The 22,488-nt window shown below is 42.1% G+C and overlaps 1 protein-coding gene across 2 annotated transcripts; it reads right to left on the bottom strand.

Moving 5' to 3' along the window:
* Nucleotides 1-3,111: 3,111 nt before the first annotated feature.
* nt5c3a (5'-nucleotidase, cytosolic IIIA) lies at nt 3,112-22,114 on the bottom strand. Of its 2 annotated transcripts, none has more exons than XM_033980911.2 (8): nt 21,897-22,114; nt 9,313-9,411; nt 8,164-8,233; nt 7,568-7,700; nt 6,952-7,041; nt 6,687-6,849; nt 6,359-6,559; nt 3,112-5,166 (listed from the first exon to the last, which is right to left on the bottom strand). In XM_033980911.2, exons 1-8 carry the CDS (start codon nt 22,032-22,034, stop codon nt 5,065-5,067), a joined length of 996 nt encoding a protein of 331 aa, XP_033836802.1. In that variant the 5' UTR covers nt 22,035-22,114; the 3' UTR covers nt 3,112-5,064. The 2 variants fall into 2 exon arrangements, with proteins under 2 accessions (XP_033836802.1, XP_033836803.1); XM_033980912.2 differs by lacking the exon at nt 21,897-22,114 and adding an exon at nt 12,190-12,253.
* Nucleotides 22,115-22,488: the final 374 nt, after the last annotated feature.

Raw genomic sequence — 22,488 nt, 5'->3', positions numbered from 1 at the left:
ATTAGGACTAACCCAGGACAAAACCAGAATTAAACCAGGATTAAAGCAGGACCAAACCACAACTAAACCAGGACTAAACCAGGACTAAACCAGGACTAAACCAGGACTAAACCAGGACTAAACCAAAACTAAACGCGGACTAAATCAGGACTAAACTAGGACTCAAACAGGAGGAAATCCATTCGAATAGTACGGACTCAGACTTTCACCACATGTTCATATTGATCTCAGTGAACACGAGAAGAATCAAACTGAGACCTACAAACTTAAAGCTACAGTATGTAACTTTGGAGCCTGTTTTCATGGAATCATATATGTGACATGACACCTCCAGAAAGTTACATATTGTGCCTTTAAAATATCCAAGGTCCAGTCTCTGTCAGGGCAATGATCCATTACATCTGAGTTTTAAAGGGAAATGCTGAACTAGTGCTGTCACGATATTAAAACTTCATTGTGATACTGAGAAATAGACTCAGTACAGATTCTGAAACAGCTCAACATGATTCTAAAACTATCCAGGAAAGGTTCATTTCTGTCCTGTGAATGGGACTATTTTTTAGTATCAATACCTGCTCAAATGAGTATCTGACTTTCGATACTTTTATCTACCCCAATGAGAACACGGACGTCACACAGATTCACAAAATTAGTTCTTTATTGCATTTTGGTTCACACTAAAGTTCAACACTTCTGACATTAGAGAATACAACTGGACACAGGTAACCACGCCCCATCCGCAGGGCATTTTCTGTGTTTTCATAAGAGTGATAGATTTGAGACTTTTTTAAAAGACAAAATCAGTAAAAGGCAACATGCAGAGCAGCAGCAGCAGCAGTAGAACATTCACACAGGAGTCGGATCAGAGGTAGAACAAAACCAGGGCTTCGTTTGAGAGACAATCAGAAGAAAAAACTAACTTAAAGGGCCCATATTTACACTGTTTTCCGATCTATGTTCTAATGTTGTTTTTGCATTTTGTGTAATATAAGACCTTTAAGCTTTAACTGGTGTATGTGCTGCTGGTGAACACTAGAGTGCGCCCTAAATCCAAATATAATGTGTTTTACAATGAAGCAGTTCAAAAAGGTGTTAAAGTTAAACAAAATAAAATAAAATAAAAAGGACTCTGAGCTATAACTATGTAATAATGTACTTTAGATCCACCCCAAGGCCAAATTACACACAAATACAACACAGATGTAATTAGGGTAAAATGAACAAAACATAACCCAGCACTGAACCAGGACTAACCCAGGATTAAGTAAGGACTAAACCAGCTAGGGATACACTAGGACTAAACTAGAACTGAACCAGGACAGAACCAGACAAAGACTAAACCAAAACTAAACCTGGACTAAAATGTGTCATCAAATCATGCATAAACCAGGACTAAACCAGGACTAAACCAGGACTAAACCAGGACTAAACCAGGACTAAGTCAGGACTAAGTCAGGACTAAGTCAGTGCTACGTCAGGGCTAAGCCAGGGCTAAACCAGGACTAAACTAAGACTGACCCAGGACTGAACTCAGGACTAACTAAGAACCAAACCAGGTAACCTTGGGCTAAACCAGGACTAAACCAGGACTGACCCAGGACTAAAGCAGGACTAAACCAGGACTGAACCAGACCAAGACTAAACCAAAACTAAATCAAGTCAAGAATAGGTCTTGGACTAAACCAGAACTAAACCCGGACAAAGGTGCGTCATCAAATCACGCATAAACCAGGACTAAACCAGGACTAAACCAGGACTAAGTCAGGACTAAGTCAGGACTAAGTCAGGACTAAGTCAGGGCTAAGCCAGGACTCAACTAAGACTGACCCAGGACTAACCCAGGACTCAACTAAGACTGACCCAGGACTAACCCAGGACTGAACTCAGGACTAAGAACCAAACCAGCTAACCTTGGGCTAAACCAGGACTAAACCAGGACTGACCCAGGACTAAAGCAGGACTGAACCAGGACTGAACCAGACCAAGACTAAACCAAAACTAAATCAAGTCAAGAATAGGTCTTGGACTAAACCAGAACTAAACCCGGACTAAGGTGCGTCATCAAATCATGCATAAACCAGGACTAAACCAGGACTAAACCAGGACTAAACCAGGACTTAACCAGGACTAAACCAGGACTAAACCAGGACTAAACCAGGTCACTGACTAATGCACTGGATTAGGATGAAACAAAACCAAACCAAGACTAAACCAAGACTAAAGGTGCGTTCACAGTTGGTTTTGGTTTGAGCTCGCTTTAGTCCTGATGAAGCTATGTCCATTTATATAAACAGTTTATGGTCTTATATTTTAAGAACTTAATTAGTCAACCAACCAGGTCTGACCTGGGACTCTCTGAACATAAGAAACCAAACCTGGACCAGCCCAAAACACCATGTATTCTAAAAACACTCACAGGTCAAATGTAAACATGGCTATTCAGTAAAAGCTCTCCAACAGATGGGGGGCGCTAGAGAGCAACTTTAAAGTGCTTTCTAAAAACTACAGGGATGTAACAACAGCCTCCTACCATATTATAACGTAGTTCCCTCATCATAGACATGCCTGAAGAAGTGTTAGATGTCGTCCGTGCACGTCTGAACTAATCAAATCTCTCCCGGGCCCTTTTCAAACCCTCCTTATTGTCAGCTGTGAGATTCTGTGCAAAGCTCCGCCCACAAGTTTCTGTCACCCATGGACATTTTTCATAAATATATAAAAATATGATACAAAACAATACTCTACATCTTGACAAACCTGATGCGATGTGCAGTAGTTTCATTAGCAGGATGCATGCCGATTGTGTTGTGATAGTGCTCTGAAGGGGGTGTAACTTAGCGCAGGGAGCAAAGGGAGGAGGGACTTAGAGCGGAGAATATAGCTTTGATTATGATGACAATACTATGAGACTCGATACTGCGTTATCCTTGGTTATTGTTACATCCCCAGTAAAATACCACAATTAAAAATCGAGTGAATACATTGTTTTATGAAGAAAGAAAAATAAATCTTGCAACCATCTCAAACAAGACGTTAAAATCCTGCCCAAAAGTAACACAAATGTGCAAATAATCAAAGATATGCTCAGCCCTCTCCTCTCCAGGCAGCATGGCACAGACCGTGTTCAGTGGTGGAAAATGTGAAGGCAATTTCAAAATAAAAGCACTTTTGTCACAATTTTAGGCACAATAAAAGTCAAATATTAATTATAAAATACATAAAATACAATATATTTGCCCATATTAAAATGTGATGGGCTACTCCAAATATTGTGTTTATTTTAAGACGTGAAAACGCAGATGGCACTGACATGATTTGATAAAAAGGAGTGGGGTGGGTACAGAAACTGACTGTTGATAGCAGTAACAGTACACACCAGCTTAGAAGTCAATTATCTTCAATTAAAGCCACGATATGTAACTTTTTAGCCAAAAAATAGACTATAGATGCATGTTCTTTTTTCATTTTGGTTGTGTTCATTGCACTGAAAAACATACATCCTTACTGTGAGGCTTGCATCTCTACAAAGCTGATTCGTATTTGGCCTGGACAAGGGCCTCCTAATGCTTGTTTCCATGGAAATGTCGTCTCTTTATAAAAATAATAAAATCATCTTTTGTAGTATGGCATAAAACGTATCTCTCTCCATGGACAATGGTGCTAAGTATGGTTTTGTATGGGTTTCTATGGTATGGATTCATGCTACCTCCAACTTGGGATGGGACGATATACAATAATAACGCTAATCGCGACCAAAAAGGTCCACAATTAAATGTTTGTGGCATTTTTTAATAATCTTGATCATTGCACATGATTATAATCGGCCTTACGACACCAGACTGACTCATGTTTCTGGGTTCAATACAATGTTTAGATGTTAGTTCTGTGTTTGTCCACAAGGGGTCGCTCTGTCATAACAATGACACTTGTTAGCTTCTGTGCCTGTTCTGAATTGGGGATGATTCTTCACCTCAGTCACCATCATGGCTCGTGGGCAGTGGATCTGCATTCGGATGACATCCTCCACTCTAGAAGGTGAAGTCTGATGTGTGGAAGTATTATATTATTATTAGCTTTGAAAAACAAGACCAACAAGATGAGCCACCGAAAAAAAGCAACGGCTCCAAGGACAAACACCAGTTACTTACACGTACATTTACTACACAACCATCCTGCTTTGTTTGACAAACTTGAGCCGAAAATATCCATTGTAGATAAAATAACATGTGAAATAAACTATAGAATGTAGTATTTTAGTTTGGATTTGTATGAATAATGGGTATGTGTTTTTGTCGACTTTCTATCGCTCGGTTGGCACTAGTTAATAGCTAGTATCAACCATTTTGCACAGCTGATGGTTGATGCAGCATGTCCTTCACCAGATCCTTTTTCTGGGGCTTTCTCAGGTTGGTTCATGTGTTTTTTATAGTTAAGAGTTATATAATTGACACATTTATTATTCATTTATTGTTAAACTGCAAATTGTATGGTATTTGATGTTTTAGTGATTTAAAAAAAACAAAAAAAACTAATGCTTGGTTTAATAATTATCGTGATAATATCGTTAATTGCAATTATTTTGGACAAAATAATCACGAGACTAAATTTGAATATCGTCCCGTCCCTACCTCCAAATAATAAGCCTTTACATCTGCCTACTCCTTTTGAGCACTGCTGTGGCGCCGTATCTTAAAATGTACTTTTACTACACAGAGTATTACTAACATGTTCCGGGATGGACTAGATCATCAAATGTATTCAATTTCACTTCACCACTTTTAAAAACCAGTCTGTGCCAAGCAGTAGATCCAAAGAGGGGAGAGAGCAGGAGTGACACAACCAGAGGAACTGTCTCCTCTCATTTAGACCTGTCCTAATGTCCTCCTCAGAAACATGTGTGTCTCCTCCCTCTCACCAGGAGGTTGTGGGTTAGACTCCTGATCTCTCTGAGTGGAGTGTGCACGTTCTCCCTGTGTGACTGTGGCAGAGTGGTTATCCTGTCTCCTCTCCGTTAGAGGCTGTGGGTTCGATCTCTCTGAGGCAGGGGTGGGCGGGGGGCTGGACTCAGAGCACTTTCTGCAGAATGGCGTTGGGCACCTCCAGCGTCTCGTCTCGAACAAGAACAATGTCGTAATGATCCAGGTATTTGTCCAACCGCTCCTCCACCTGCACAGCACAGGTTCATCGTGTTAACCTTTTCAACACAATTAAAGGGTATTTGAGGTGTATTTGAGCTAAATGTGTCCTGCCCCAGTACAGATATATATTGTATAAGCAGCTCTTGAGGTCAAAATAAGTCTGCTGTACTGTCTGCATCTAATTATAGTGTGTTATTGTCCAGTAATCAGTATTTTATTTATTTTATTTATTAGTTTATTTGAATAGGGACAATGCATATTAATCAACATTTCTGTAAATGCGCCAGTATTAGCTATACAGCTAGTTTCCAACTGCAGTCCCTATGGCAAGATGTAAAATGCCACCACACAAAATACAAAATTGTATAAAAAGTTAGTTTGGTAATTAGTAAAATGTTTTAAAAGTTAGTACAGGTAAGTAGGCAATTAGTAAAACACTGTGACAAAGACAGACAAAATCTACAGACATAACACAGAACACATGAGGCAGCAGTAGCAGCACATGGCAGCACAATTTCACATTTGATGATCACAGGCTTGATTCAGAAGTAACAATTTTTTCACCATGATTTTAAAAGTCCTGAGTGACTCCACGCTTCTGATGTGAGGCGGGACAGTGTTCCAAAACTGGACCGCTCGAACTGAGAAAGCAGATGAGCTTTTTCTCAGAGACACGACTAGATTGTTTGAGGCAGCGGCTCTGGTGTTTCTACCACTCTGTGTAAAAAATTTAGAGAGTGGAGGAGGAGCAAGGCCATGAAGGATTTTGAAGACCAAGTTAGCATCCAGTAAGTGTGTGTTAGAAGTGTGTGTTAGTATGCTACTGTTGTTAGCTTAACCGTCACTGGTCTCAGAGTTGTGAAAAGTGCTTATAAGCTCATCGTGGTGAATAATTAGGATGTTCAGAATGCATAAGGTTAAGTGAAGAATAACATTGGACCACTGCAAACTGTTTACTGTTAAAGTTACATAGTGGAGCTTTGACTTGACATCCGAGTCCAGCGTATGTGTTGAATACATGTTTTTCAGCGTATTATTCATCAAGAGAAACACTAGAATAATTCAAAGACGACATAGCCACCAGCCACACCACTTTCATACATAGGCAAGTTGGGTGAAGTTGCTTAAAGATGCAACGACAGAACTCAGTGTGAGGGGGAATCAACCATTGCTCTAAACACTGAAGCACCAAACCAAGTGCACTTTGACCTCACTGTTACCTTGTCGTTGAGGAAGCCGATCTTGAGGATATTCTCGACATTGGGGACTCCATCAGCCATGCTCAGGTCTCCCAGTGAATCTCCCATTAGAATGATATTACAGTTTTCCTTTAACTGTTTAAAATACTCTGTGTTCCTCAAAGCACCATCATGTTTGTTATAGACGTGGATCAGCTCTCCTTTAAAACCTCGGATCACTCCCTGAGCACAAACAAGAGAAGCAAAGCAGACTTTTACAAGACACTGTGTTACTGTGGCAGAGTGGTTAATCCATCTCCTCCGCTCAGTAAGGAGGTTGTGGGTGAGATTCCCCAGTGGTTGGACTCACGTTGTCGTCGAAGTCCATAAAGTTGGAGACCACTTTGACGTTAGGGAGGTAGACTCCGGACTGTCTGAGAATCTCCTCAAGGACGTCTCCCAAACCAGCAGAAAAAATGAACACGGGAACATTGTGCTGATGCAGACGATCGAAGAACTGCTCATATCCGTCTCTGCAAAAACGGGAAAACACTTTGGCATTTAGGGAAAATTCAAATGAAAGACATTATTCACCTTTTATTAATAACCTCCATTGCCTATTCAAAACTGCTCACCTGAGTGCAGCGTCTGAGTCTCGCACAGCCTCGGGCAGTTTGTCCTTCTGTAGCCGCTGCTCCACCAGAAGAGTGTGGGACTTAAAGTACCTACAGACAGAGACAGAAGTAAGGACCTACAGACACAGAGACAGACGTAAGGACCTACAGACACAGAGACAGACGTAAGGACCTACAGACACAGAGACAGACGTAAGGACCTACAGACACAGAGACAGACGTAAGGACCTACAGACACAGAGACAGACGTAAGGAACTACAGACACAGAGACAGACGTAAGGACCTACAGGCACAAATATTCAACCTTTTAAAAACAAGGTCCACTAAAAATAATCGAAGTTTCTGCATTGCATTCACTCCACGCACCCAGCCCTAGCGCGTTGTCACGTTTTTTCCTGATATCGATCGATCTTGCTGATGATTTTACAAAGCAGAGCTGGCCAAGTCCATCAGCTGAGTGAGGGGACACTCACACAATAATCTTCACTTTTACAAGTTTACAAGTTTCGTACTGTAGCCACAGCTGCCCTGCGGCTCACTGACAGAGGTGTGACTGCCTGTCTCCTGTGTGTGTGTGTGTGTGTGGGGCGCCCCCTGGTGGAAGCGTGTGCATACCATTCGACCATAAAGGGATACTTCTCCTCCATGGTGAGCTGGGGGTCGATCTCGATGGGGTAGTACTGGTTCTTCAACTGCACCAACTTCTGTCTGCACTCGTCTGTCACCAGCTTTGAGTAGTCAATAATATCTGCACACACCAAGGTTTAGTCCTGGTTTAGTCCTGGTTTAGTCCTGGTTTAGTCCCGGTTTAGTCCTGGTTTAGTCCTGGTTTAGTCCTGGTCCAGTCCTGGTCCAGTCCTGGTCCAGTCCTGGTCTTGTCCTGCTTCAGTCCTGCTTCAGTCCTGCTTCAGTCCTGGTTCAGTCCTGGTTCAGTCCTGGTTCAGTCCTGGTTCAGTCCTGGTTCAGTCCCGGTTTAGTCCCGGTTTAGTCCCGGTTCAGTCCTGGTTCAGTCCTGGTTCAGTCCTGGTTTAGTCCTGGTTTAGTCCCGGTTTAGTCCCGGTTTAGTCCCGGTTTAGTCCCGGTTCAGTCCCGGTTCAGTCCTGGTTCAGTCCTGGTTCAGTCCTGGTTCAGTCCTGGTTTAGTCCTGGTTTAGTCCCGGTTTAGTCCCGGTTTAGTCCCGGTTTAGTCCCAGTTTAGTCCTGGTTTCTTACTGTGGCAGGTGGGGCAGCGTTTTCCGTTGACTTGGAACTTGGATAACGTCATGTCGAAGTCTGTGATGATCTGAGGAGCACAGAGAAGAAACCAGGAACGTCATAAATCATTTTATTTTAGTTTATTATAGTTTTCTCATTGGGCACATAGAAAGTTAGGAATACAGTGGGATTCTTCTGTCACCGCCGTGTCTTTATGTCCATCTTTAATCTGAAGTCAAATCATCTAAAACTGTTAGTAAATCCTTTTGGATGAAGAAACATGCAAACCTTTTTATTTTATTTTTCTCAAAAGGATGGATTCATATTAAAGATGTTCTATGTTTTATGTGCCCCTCCCCCTGTGTCTCACCTGTAGTTTATAACCCCTCCCCCTGTGTCTCACCTGTAGTTTATAACCCCTCCCCCTGTGTCTCACCTGTAGTTTATTTGCCCCTCCCCGTGTCTCACCTGTAGTTTATTTGCCCCTCCCCCTGTGTCTCACCTGTAGTTTATAACCCCTCCCCCTGTGTCTCACCTGTAGTTTATAACCCCTCCCCCTGCGTCTCACCTGTAGTTTATTAGCCCCTCCTCCTGTGTCTCACCTGTAGTATATGTCCCCTCCCCCTGTGTCTCACCTGTAGTTTATAACCCCTCCCCCTGTGTCTCACCTGTAGTTTATAACCCCTCCCCTTGTGTCTCACCTGTAGTTTATTAGTCCCTCCCCGTGTCTCACCTGTAGTTTATTAGCCCCTCCCCTGTGTCTCACCTGTAGTGTATTAGCCCCTCCCCCCGTGTCTCACCTGTAGTTTATAACCCCTCCCCTTGTGTCTCACCTGTAGTTTATAACCCCTCCCCTTGTGTCTCACCTGTAGTTTATAACCCCTCCCCCTGTGTCTCACCTGTAGTTTATAACCCCTCCCCCTGTGTCTCACCTGTAGTTTATAACCCCTCCCCCTGTGTCTCACCTGTAGTTTATTAGTCCCTCCCCCTGTATCTCACAAGTAGTGTATTAGCCCCTCCCCCTGTATCTCACCTGTAGTTTATAACCCCTCCCCCTGTGTCTCACCTGTAGTTTATTAGTCCCTCCCCCTGTATCTCACAAGTAGTGTATTAGCCCCTCCCCCTGTGTCTCACCTGTAGTTTATAACCCCTCCCCCTGTGTCTCACCTGTAGTTTATTAGCTCCGCCCTTGATGAGGCCACAGATGATCTGCTCCACTCTCTCAGGGTCCTTCATGTGGACTGTGTTCTTCTCAAACTGCGGCATCTGTACAAAAACAGCACAGACGTGGCACTGATCAGAGTTTAGTTCATGTTTCACATTTATTTATCGGGATAATCCTTCGTTTTGTGTGTGTTTGTACTTTATTTGCCCCACGGTGGGACAGATAAAGAGGAGTAGTTATAGTAAGGACCTCACTTTTCACTTAGTCAATTTAAATAAACGGTTCAAGCGGGGTATTTCACTACTTTGGGGTATTAACTACTAGATCAGTCCCTCCTCCCTTTGCTCTCCGTGCTAAGTGACTCCCCCTTCACAGCGCACATTGCATCCTGCTAATGAAACTACTGCACATCACATCAGGTTTGTCAAGTTGCTGTGTACAGTTATGCATCATGTTTTTTTGTATTTTTATTGAAAACTGTCGTGTGGGAGCATGAGTGACATATTTGTGGGAGGAGCCTTGTACAGAATCTTACAGGTAACCATAAGGAGGGTTCGGATACGGCCCGGGAGAGACTTCTAGATTACTCAAACTATTATTGAGTACTAAAATATATTCCAGTGTATGAGGTACTGTATGGGTCACACCAAAATAATCTTTCTTTTTTGCACTGTGGAACTCCCGCCTACTTTATAAACGCCACTGACAAAGTTCCAGTGCCGTTGGGAGTTTGGTGGGACACGGCAGAGGAGGGAGCATTCCTCTGAGCAGAAGAGCTGTGTTGAAACAGGATCTAAACTCTTACTTAACTCATTTAGAGCCCCCCCCTCCCCTGCACAACACTGTACGACACTGTACAACTGTGCAACAACAACAACACAACAACACAACCTCGAGGGTTACGGAAATCAAGGGTTACGAAAGTTAGCAGACAAAATGATGAAAGGGCCCGTGGTGCAGACTGACAGCCTCTTCTAGGGTCGTCAAAAGTATCAAAAATCAAATACTAATCAAAACTAAAAGTAGTAGCGAGACTAGATACTCATTTGAGCAGGTATCAGTACTAAAAAACTCACATTGACAGAACAGAAATGAACCTTTCCTGAATATCTTTAGACTGATGTTGATTTGTATCTTTCACAAGTATAAGACACACAGACTCATACACACTACTATGAACCTACTGCACACTGAGGGAGTACACACACGTAACACACATGGGAACAGAAGAGAAAGTACTACCATTTAATGTGGAAAATCACAGTATTTTGTCTAAAGAGAGAGTGTAGAGTGGAGAGAAATCCCACTCGTCCTGATTGTTTTTTTGGAAGTTTAAAGCAGTTCTTGGAAAGAGTACCTAGTGTTCCCTCCTTGGCTGTGGCCCGTTTTGGGGTCGGCCCTCCTCCCCCTCCTCCTCCCTCCTCCTCCTCCCTCCTCTCTCCTTCAGTCTGGGTTCATGGGGGGAGCCGTTTGCAGAGTTACATAATCAGGATTTTAGCACCTCGTAAAGACACAGATCCTGCCCCAGCGTGATGCCAAAACTCAAATAAGAATCTGCAAATTATTATGTTAACTTTAGGATCCACGCACACTTAGAATAGTTTTGTAAAGAAACTAAACTGCTCCACTGTGTCGTGATTGAAATGTCAAACCCGATTTTGATACTAAGGAATAGACTCGATACCGATTCCGATTCCACGATGATAATAAAAAGACAATAGAATGTGATTTTCAACATTAAATTCAGGAAAGGTTCATTTCTGTCCTGTGAATGTGACTTTTTTAGTATCGATACCTGCGAACAAGGAGTTTTCTAGTTTCGCTACTGGCTTTAGTATCAATTAGCATCTGATTTTCGATACTTTTGACAACCCTACGCTTTATGATCCAGGCAGGAATGGGAACGATCCTCATTTTTCCTTTTGGGACCTACACAAAATTCCAATAGAGTCATGTTTTCATCTGCACGGGTGTATCTGCAGTTGGGTCGTCAAAAGTATCAAAAATCAGATACTAATCAATACCAAAACTATTATTGAAACTAGATACGTGATTTTCCCAGTATCGATACCCGCTCAGACGAGTAACTGTATAAAATTTGAGCGTTCCTGAACAGTTTTAGTTTAATTTGAGCTTTATCAAAACAAACATAAGATAAAGAAAATGACATCCTCTTACTAAAAAAGAGCAGGTTTTATATTCATAGAGGTATTGTAAATCTTTATCAAGGCAAAGCAAAAAAATCAGGAAAAATAAATGATGAATCTTTACTTTTATTTTATTTTAGTTGTATATATTACTTTCTTATCACATAGAAACTAAACTATGCAATTATAGAGCAATTTTTATGTATAACTTTCTGGAGGTGGCACGATTCCACGCAAATACAAAGATAAAACCATACTTCGGAACATTCCCCATGGAGATAGACATAGTTGTAGGTCATACTGTGGAATATTATAGCCAAAAGAACAACATTTCCATGGAAACCAGCAGCAGGCCCTCCCCTAGGCCAAATGAGAGTTAGGTTTGTGGAGATGCGAGCCTGCTCACAGTGAGAACATATGTTTTTCAATGTTTTTAACAATAACAACAACAAAAGATGCTTTATTTTTCGTCTATTTCTAGTCTAAAATGTTACGTACTGTGGCTTTAAAGTGTTCCTTAGGTTACCCTTCATATTCTGCTGGCGTGAAATTATGTGCATTTTTCTAACCCATCAGATCATTTAGCTTGAATTAAATACATATAAAATAACTGCATAAAAAAACAGACATAACAACAAAAATATAGAATGTGACAGAATTTTGATATTGTTTTTTAAGCCACAGAGAGCAGCCTGAAAAGTCCTAAAGATGGCCGCCTGTTCTGAGCCTTACCTCGCCTGTTGTTTTCGCGTCGAGCAGCAAAGTGGGGAAAAGATTGTTTGTGCGAGCGAGGCTTTTATAGCAGCGCTGACACGGAGGGGAGGGGCTAAAGGCAGGGGGGAGGGGCTACGGCTGAAAGAGAGGGGAGGGGCTGAGAGAGGGAGAGATAGGGAGGGCGAGAAAGAGAGGGGTTTAGACAGAAAAGAGGGAGAGAAAAAGAGAGGGTGCGAGAGGAGATTCGGGGAGGGAAGGACAGAGGGGAAGAGGATGAGGGTGGGAGAGAGATGGGGAATGGGGTTGTAGAAAGAGAGGGGAGATACGAAAAGAGGGAAAGGGAGAGCAGGGTGAATAGAGAAAAAGAAGATAGAGGGAGGAAAGAAGGAGAGGGGGGGTTGTAGGGAGAAAGGGAAAGAGAGAAGGGGTGAAGAGAGAGAGATATAGTGAGGGAGAGAAAGAGAGGGAGAGCGAGATGAGGTGTAGAGAGAGGGACAGAGAAGAGGGGGACAGACAGAAAGAGAGAGGGAGAGGTGGTATAGAGAGACAGAAAGAGAAAAAGAGGGACAGACAGAAAGAGAGAAAAGGAGAGGAGGGTGAATAGAAAAAGAAGAAGATAGAGAGAGGAAAGAAAGAGAGAGAGGGGGCTTGTAGGGAGAAAGGGAAAGGGAGACGGGGTAAAGAGAGAGAGATATATAGGGAGAAAGAGAAAGAGAGGGAGAGCGAGATGAGGTGTAGAGAGAGGGACAGAGAAGAGGGGGACAGACAGAAAGAGAAAGAGGGAGTATAGAGAGAGAGAAAAAGAAAAAAGAGAGAAGGAAGGAGAGGGTAGAAGGAGGACGAGAGGGGGGGAGGAGGGTGTGTATGTAGCTCAAAATAAGCATCATAACAGATCAGCTGAGCGGCGTCAACACGGGTCAAAATAACCAGGCCACAGCGCTGTAAAAAGTCAAACACAAATACACACGACACGAAGGAGCTCATTGGTCACTCATCATTTTGAACAAAATCACATTTCCCTCCCATCAGATGAACAGTTTACTGCTTCTCATCGATTCTACAGAAATCCTCCATGTTTTTCAGTCCTGTGATATTTTCTGTCCTTTCTTTTTTCCTCGTAAGCAGCCATTTTTGTTTTGATATACACTGACCGAACAAGTCTCTGATTGGCTAAACCACCTGTCAATCACGCCCATGTGAACTCTGGGAGATTCAACAATGATTAGACTCACATCTTCAGAAAGTATCGAAAAAGTGTGGATTCTGGATTCCAGGCAAACTAAAGCGCTAGTCGGAGTGACCTCGCAGTAAGAAGTCGCCTGATTTGTCTGTTATTAATGTTCATATTTGAATTTGCAGACATAAAATAACGAGATAAAACACCAGCATCTGCAGTTGGAGCCATGTCGATGTGTAAACAGTCTGTGAGTTTGCTCCATAAGCTGCTCCTCTGTGCCCTTTGACCTCACCAAGAGAAACATGCATTCTTAAATCAATTAGCGCCTGTACGGTCAGCTGTTACGATCGCTACGGCTGACTCTGCATTTTCATCATCCTCCCCTCCCGCGCTAGCAAACACGCCGGCTAAAAACACGCTAGCACCAGGATCGGCAAAGGTCAAGGTTCGACAATAGTAAATAGGAAGCGCTAAACAGCTCATAAACACATAAAAAAACAGTTAGATTCTAAACATGGACAAGATTAATGACAATATGAATGGACATAATTTTCTTTAGACTTATTCTGTATAAAAACAGCTAACCTCGTAGAGTAGATCTGTACAAACATGTTCTGAAATATGATTCTTGTGTTTGTTTGTCAGTTTCGATTTCAGTCTTTTTGTCAAATCTTCTGGGTGTGTTTAAAATGTGAAGCAGTTTCACGAGCTACAGGTACCAAACCAGTTTAGTTCCACGTTTATTTAGGTTTATTTACAAGGAATTAGGGCACAATAGTGAAATAAAAACCCCAGGATCATCATATGCACAGTAGAACTACCCGCCATGAGACTTTGAGCGACGGGAGCGAGCGAAGCGGCCGCGAAGGAGGCAAGGGAATAATAAATAAATGACAAATTATAATGTTTGTGCTTCCAGGAGCTTCTGAACCAAAAAACCTGTGGCTCATTCACAACAGTGTGGCTCGTTCAGTCGGCTCACACGCTCGTTCATGTCGTACCACGTGACGTTTTTTAGGACAACAGACGGATTTCGAGCTGACAAAAACTTTACGATCTAAAAATAGGTAAAAATCGCCACAAAATTTGACCTTTGTGAAAATTGTAGTTGCCCTGTCAGCTGAACATGAGCAGTTTGTGATTACGCTGCTCTTTATGAGATTTTGTCGTTGTAGTACCAGTGAGTGGCCACTAATCCAACTTGAGACAGCTCTGAGCAGTCCAGTTATTTGGAACGTGGCAGCTAGCAGGTTAGCTATGTCCATTTCCATCATCTCCATCTCCGTCTTTCCCACCAAAAATCCCTCCTTTCACAATTATCGCAGTGTTGTTAAAACTCATCATGACCTATGCATTTTTCAGGGGTCTGGATGCCGTTTTGATTACGCTCTCGTCCCTCGCCTCAAGCCTAAATAAAAACAATTGAGTCCATAAGAGCTTACCTGCAGTAGCGCCCCCTGTGGTGAATTTGAATGCTACATATACTTATATAAAGGTTTTGAGAGAGTTGTATTCGGTCTGACTGAGGAAGCACATTCCTGAGTCTGAAACTAGGCCAAAGAGCTCCAGTTACACAGAACCACAGTGACCAGTGGCTCACTTTAGACCAGTACACACAGTACACACAGTGATACTCATATTTTTACTGCAGTAGCCTTTTCTGCCAGAGCTAATACTACTCCCCCTTTTGCATTGACTACGTGTTTCATTGATTACAAATGTAGAGAGAGGTGACTGTGCGAGGCTCCACCGGGGCAGCGAGACAATCACAACTGAAATCGCAATTTGAATGAACACAATCAGTGAATCGTAACGGCTGCCATTTTTGAAGTACCATCACTTCCTCCCCAAACGCAATCTCCCGTGTTATTGTGCGTACAGAGAGACTAAAGACATTTTAGTAGAATTTAGTGTGCAAAGAAAAATCTATAAACTAGGATGGTGTTGAATTTGATGTCGTTAAAATCTCAGATGGAGCAGGGGCCTACGTAACTCTATGGGAGATTCACTGTTTTTAAAGAAATCTCCAAACATATGAGCCACAAATGTTGAACCTTCTCATTATTAGTTTGGGATTGGCTCCACAAACTCATCATATTAATCTTATGGCTTAAAGTCCTTTGAACGTCTAATCCTGCAGTGTAGATGTGTCCAAACATGTTCTGAAATGTGATTCTTTTATTTGTTTGTCATGTGAACTTTGAACAGAATGCTGTTATGAAAATCTCAAATCTAATCGTAACGTCAAAGCGTGTCAGAAAAAAACGCTACTGATATTTGACATTTAGCTGATATTTTCTGATAAAATGATTTACCATAATGCCCCATATTTAACAAATGCCCTAAAGCCTCGGCTCCTTCGTGGTCCGTGCAGTGGTCAGTTGGTCAGTCGTGAGTCACAGAGATATAAACAGTTAGACACACTCTGAGCGTCGGGTTGCAGAAAAAGTTCAAAGGGCGACTTTAATGAACATGTTGATAACGTTTGGTGCGGCACGGTTCTGTGGGGTCAGAGGTCGGGCAGGAGGGCACAAAATGGCTGCCTTCCTGACCCCTGTGCACAGTTACAGTTCTAACAGGTGACAAATAAACAAGCAACAAAACTGCAGTACTGTCACAGAATAATAATGTAAAAGACTCCAAACAATACTCATGTAATGTAATGAAAGAGAGTAACCCATCACTACTACTACTACTACTACTACTACTACACCTACTACATCTATGAAAACTACACTTACAATTACAACTTCTACTACAACAATTACTACCACTACTGCGCCTACTACTTCTATTATAACCAAAACTACTATTACTACTACAACAACTACTACTACACCTACTATTACAACTACTGCTGTTACTCCTACTATACATGCAACTACTATTACGACTAATACACATACCACTTCTATTAGAACTACACCGACTATTACTACAACTCCTATTACTACTACAACTTCACCTACTACTACAATTACTATTACAACTACTACAACCATTTTTACACCTACTGTTACTACTACTACTACTATTACTATCACTACTGCACCTAATACTTCTATTACTACTAATACACCTACCACTTCTATTACAACTGCACGGACTATTACTACAACTCTTGTTACTACTACTACTACTACTACTACTACAACTCTTGTTACTACTACTACTACTACTACAACTCTTGTTACTACTACTACTACAACTCTTGTTACTACTACTACTACAACTCTTGTTACTACTACTACTACTACTACAACTCTTGTTACTACTACTACTACTACTACTACAACTCTTGTTACTACTACTACTACTACGACAACTCTTGTTACTACTACTACTACTACGACAACTCTTGTTACTACTACTACTACTACGACAACTCTTGTTACTACTACTACTACTACGACAACTCTTGTTACTACTACTACTACTACGACAACTCTTGTTACTACTACTACTACTACGACAACTCTTGTTACTACTACTACTACTACGACTCTTGTTACTACTACGACTCTTGTTACTACGACGACTCTTGTTACTACGACGACTCTTGTTACTACGACGACTCTTGTTACTACGACGACTCTTGTTACTACGACGACTCTTGTTACTACGACGACTCTTGTTACTACGACGACTCTTGTTACGACGACGACTCTTGTTACTACGACGACTCTTGTTACTACGACGACTCTTGTTACGACGACGACTCTTGTTACGACGACGACTCTTGTTACGACGACGACGACGACGACGACGACGACGACGACGACTACGACGACTACGACGACTACGACGACTACGACGACTACGACGACTACGACTACGACTACGACTACGACTACGACTACTACTACTACTACTACTACATCTACAGCTACTACTACACCTACTATTACTTCTACTACTACTGCTATTACTTTTACTACTATAAACTGCTATAACTACTACAAATACTAATACTACAACTACTTACACATCTACTACTACGTCTGCTACTAGGCCTACTATAACTAGCTCAACTCTTAAAGTAAAAGGCCTCCTCCTCTTCCTGGGGTCACTGCTCTGCAGCAGCCGGTCTGACTGATAACAGCAGTGACTCTGCCCTGTTCACTCTGGCTCTACTCATTTGTCTGGAGTAGAGTGTAACATGTGACACCTCTACAGTTTAGGAAAGTATTTATAAAGTGAATCTGCTCCTGAAAATACCACCGGAATTCTGTAGTGGAAACATTCAACACTCTGATGACCTCTAGTGGACACATCGTGGTAATACATGAAACAAAGTGTGATTATCCTATAGACTTGGTTTAGTCCTGGTTTAGTCCTGGTTTAGTCCTGGTTTAGTCCTACTGTAAACCTGGTTTAGTCCTACTGTAAACCTGGTTTAGTCCTACTGTAAACCTGGTTTAGTCCTACTGTAAACCTGGTTTAGTCCTGGTTTAGACATGGTTTATACCTGATCTTTTTAGATCTGGTTCATCCTGCTTCTGTCATGGTTTAGTCCTGGTGTAGTCCTGGTGTAGTCCTGGTGTAGTCCCGGTTCAGTCCTGGTTCAGTCCTGGTTCAGTCCTGGTTCAGTCCTGGTTCAGTCCTGGTTCAGTCCTGGTTCAGTCTTGGTTCAGTCTTGGTTCAGTCTTGGTTCAGTCTTGGTTCAGTCTTGGTTCAGTCTTGGTTTAGACCTGGTTTAGTTCTGATTTAGTCCTAGTTTAGTCCAGTAGCTTGGTCCTAGTTATACAGAGTGTACAGCCTAGAATAGAAAATCACAGGAGAAAAACAGTTTTAGTGTGTATCAACAAAGACTTGTTTAAACCTGTAATAAAGTAAAGTGACCACATTCTTATCTGATAGAAACATCAAAGGCGACGCAAATTATTTAATTAACCACAACAAAATGATTCAAATGGCTTCATAAGCAAGAAGTCAATAAGCTAGTGTTGTCACGATACAAAAATTTCAAACTCAATTTCGATAATAAAGAATTACTCTGAATCAAAGACCACGATGATAACAAAAAACTCTCTTTCTTTAGACTATATAATGTGATGGTACTTTCTTTTCTATTCCCATGTGTGTTATATGTGTGTAATCCCTCAGTGTCTAGTAGGTTCATAGTGGTCCATGGGTGTAAACTAGTCTATTTTCTATATATTTACTATATAATTGATGTTGCCATAGTAGCATAAAGCAAAACCCTGGTTCTAGGCGTTTACTTTAAAACACACAACATACAGATATGAGCTCGTCCCTCCTCCTTAGAACAACATGCCAGAGGTGGAGCAGAATACCTCACAAATGAATCACCATGTGTGTCTGTGACCTCTGACCTTATTCTATACTGAAGATAGATCAGGAGTCTAACCCACAACCTCCTTACTAGATCACAGGACTCTTGATTTTATGCCAGATGCCCTTCCTGTTACTACTCTCTGCAAATACCCAGGACAGAACTGTTATGAACTATTATCATCAGATATTATCATTGTGGTATCGGATTAGTATCGAGTATCGAGTCTATTGCTCAGTATTGGAATGAGCTTGAAATTTTAGTATTTAAACTACATCAAAAAGCAAAATATTTTTGTCAATTCTTCTGGATGTGTTTAAAATGTGAACTTTGAACAGAATCCCACGATTAAAACATAAATCTCAAATCGAGTCCCAGTGTTTGACAGAAAAATCTGAACTAGATTTTTTTTCCCAAAATTGTTCAGACCTACAACATTTACAACATTTACAACATTTACAACACGGTTTAATCTGGAACTAAGGCAGAACAAAAAGACCATTCTGGGACAGAAACACAGAGACTAAACCAGGGCTTGGACCATGGACACAGAGGATGGGGGACAGGTCTGGGGATAGGACAGAGGAGAGGCCAGGGGACAGGACATGGGACAGGACAGGGGAGAGGCCAGAGGACAGGGGGCAGGATAAGGGAGAGGCCAGGGAACAGGACAGGGGACAGGGCAGGGGGGAAGACAGGGGACAGGACAACAAGGGACAGGGAACAGGACAGGAGACAAGAACAGGGGACAGACCAGGGAACAGACCAGGGGACAGGACAGGGGGCAGAACAGAGAACAGGACAGGGGACAGGACATGGGACAGGACAGGGGACAGGGCAGGGGACAGGACAGGGGACAGGACAGGGGACAGGGCAGGGGACAGGACAGGGGACAGGACAGGGGACAGGGCATGGGACAGGACAGGGGATAGGCAGGAGGCAGGACAGGGGACAGGCCGGGGCACAGGACAAGGTGGGGGACAAGCCGGGGACAGGACAGAGGGCAGTACAGGCTACAGGCCAGGGGACAGGCCAGGGGACAGGCCAGGAGACAGGCCAGGCTACAGGACAGGGACAGGACAGTTACAAGCGACAGGAAGGGGGACAGGAAGGGGGGCAGGACAGGGTATATGCCGAAGGACAGGTAAGACAGTGGACAGAGGGCAGAGTCATGAGATGGATTTAACCTCTCACTCGTCGTTTGTGAAAAGGACAAAACAAAGTGTGACCTCTACAGCTGCAGTTTGAAACACCAGCCACCGCAGAGCAGCACTTCCTGTGAGGATTTCACAATAAAAGCACAAAGATACACTTAAACACTGTAGACCGTTTTTGCCTTATTACATCAACTTATAACTCATCATTGATACAGTGCCTGACCCCAGGAGAGTCTAAACTATGGCCCGGGAGATAAATGCAGCTCAATAAACAATAATATGGTTTATCGTGATAAAAAGGGTCAACAATAATCGTTCACGGGACATTTGATATAATTGTGAGAATCGCCAAGAAAGACAATCACCATTTTGTCTTCAGAATGTGCAGAAAGCTACTTATCCATAATGTTCTCTTCTAGCTCTGTGTTTTTGTCACTTATAACAAAGTCCAGCGCTATAGTGACGTGCTGATGTTGTTTAAATATGGAAACTGTTCATAACATTAAAATTATACATATCCAGAACATTTTTAAACTGACAGGAACTAATAATTATCGTGATATAATCGTTAATCGCAATTATTTTGGGAATCGTGACGCCAAATTTCAATATTGTCCAATGTCCACTGGAAGTTGACCGATATGAGATTGTTTAGAATCCAGAGGAAACATTAGATAATGTTTTGGGGGTGATATGCAGGACAGATTTGGATTATTTTCCCTGGATTATGCGATTTAAATGTTTTACAAACTCAGCCACAGCCATTTTGTTTTTACCACGCACCTTTAAGAGCGCTGTGTAGTCATGTGTGTGTTCTTTAGGCAGCAGGTCGCCCAAAACAATCCCTCGGCCTGTGCTGTAGCTTCAAGGCCAACAGCCGATATGATAAAAGGGCAAATATCGGCCTGAAATATCGGTCTATCTCTTCCTCGAACCTCTTGCTGAACTGGCCCGAACGATCATAAGTAAACCCTTTGTGCGGCAAATGTAAGTAAAGTTCTATAAACTCAAAGATAAAGTGTTGCTAGGCCTGTCACAATCACACATTTGGAAGTGCAATATGCTGCTTAAGTCAAACTTGATGAGAAACGATAATATTGAAACGAATTTATTCCAAACAGCCCTAAATACAACCTTAAAGCAGGATTATCTAAACAGACATTATTGTTAAAAATTATGAGCTGCAATAAAAGTACTTAGTTTGCATCTGTAATGAGTTATGACTGTACTTTTATTTATTTTTGTCATGTATTGAACAATAAGTTGATATATTGATTATTGTGACAGGCCAAAACACTGCACTGGGAAACAGAAATAAATTAAAAGCTACAAGCCTTAAAGGTGCATCGATACTGTATGTGGGCCCCTGCTTTGAGTATGTGTAAATATGCGGCCCCTCGACACCCCTGCTAGGCTGTAATGACAAGAACTTTACTAAAATCTTGAATGTTTGGTGTCAGAATAAGTCAAACTGAAAAACTTTGACATTCAACTAATGTTCCTATTGATTGGGCCATTTGCAGTGATGGAAGAACACTTTGAAAATCTATTTAGTTAGAGAAAACTGAACACCTGCAGTAAAATGTATTTATAAAGTATTCTGATACATGGTCTAATCAGCATACTGTGTTCTGAATACTCTGAATACTTTTACATTGAGTTGTATTTAAATTATAGTGTAAAGATGTAATACAGGATTAAAAACAGCTTTATATTTGTTTCACTGTTTGTTCTGCATTTCCATCACTCTGTGGAGAAGGAAAAATCTCACATGTTCTAACCAGACGAGCAGTTTTATAGTTTGAAGACTAAATTGTGTGACCAAATGCTGAAATGTGCCTTTGATTTTATATAATGATGATGATGATGAAGTGCAGGTTCATTCTTCCAGACTTCCCCAGGACTCCAAAACACATGTAATTATAATCACTTCACATTATGGGTATTGTGAATAAATTAGAATTGTTAAACTATTCTGTTGTTGCCAAAGAGGTTGACTTTCTGAAACTCTTGTCCTTCTTTTTGTCCGTGCTTTTATTCTGCCCACTTCCGGGTCTGTGCGTACGTAATGACGCAGTGGTTCGTTTTCACTCACCATCTCGATGATACGCGTCTTCTTTCCCGCTCGCTTCTTTTTGGCCACGATGTACTGCGCCAGGACCACTCCTCCGAACAGCGCGCACACACTGGCACTGGCCGCGGCCCCTACCTTCACCACGGCCGCTCGGTCCATGCTGTAGCGGGCCGTGGAGCTCCGGAGCTGCTCTGTGCTCCTCTGTCCGCCGGGCAGGTCCACAGCGGCGGCACTTCCGGTTCAGTGACGCAGGAGGGGCCGCGCCGGAGCGTCGTTACGCACAGACACTTATCTTTGGGTCAGGATTGGACACTTTTTCCATTATCAAAGCGTGCACACTCAGGGTTAGAGTAAACAGTAATTAATAGCCGTTTAAATGTGTTTTTCCACTTCTGATTTGGTGGTAAAAACTGTTATAAAAGACACTATGTAGGCAAAATTAAGTTATAATAAAGTTATAAATAAACCCCTATGTTGAGCTCAACCACTGTGAGAATAACTAAAATATAATGTTGCGTGCAAAATGACTAAAGTGTCAGTTGCTGTTTATAGAGTGCTTGGCAATCTCTGTGTGGATTTTATTATGCATTATTATCATGGCACATATTTGAGG

Source organism: Periophthalmus magnuspinnatus, chromosome 16 (assembly GCF_009829125.3).
Source record: "Periophthalmus magnuspinnatus isolate fPerMag1 chromosome 16, fPerMag1.2.pri, whole genome shotgun sequence".
NCBI classification, from domain to species: domain Eukaryota; kingdom Metazoa; phylum Chordata; class Actinopteri; order Gobiiformes; family Gobiidae; genus Periophthalmus; species Periophthalmus magnuspinnatus.
This window is presented reverse-complemented; position numbering and strand designations above follow the sequence as displayed.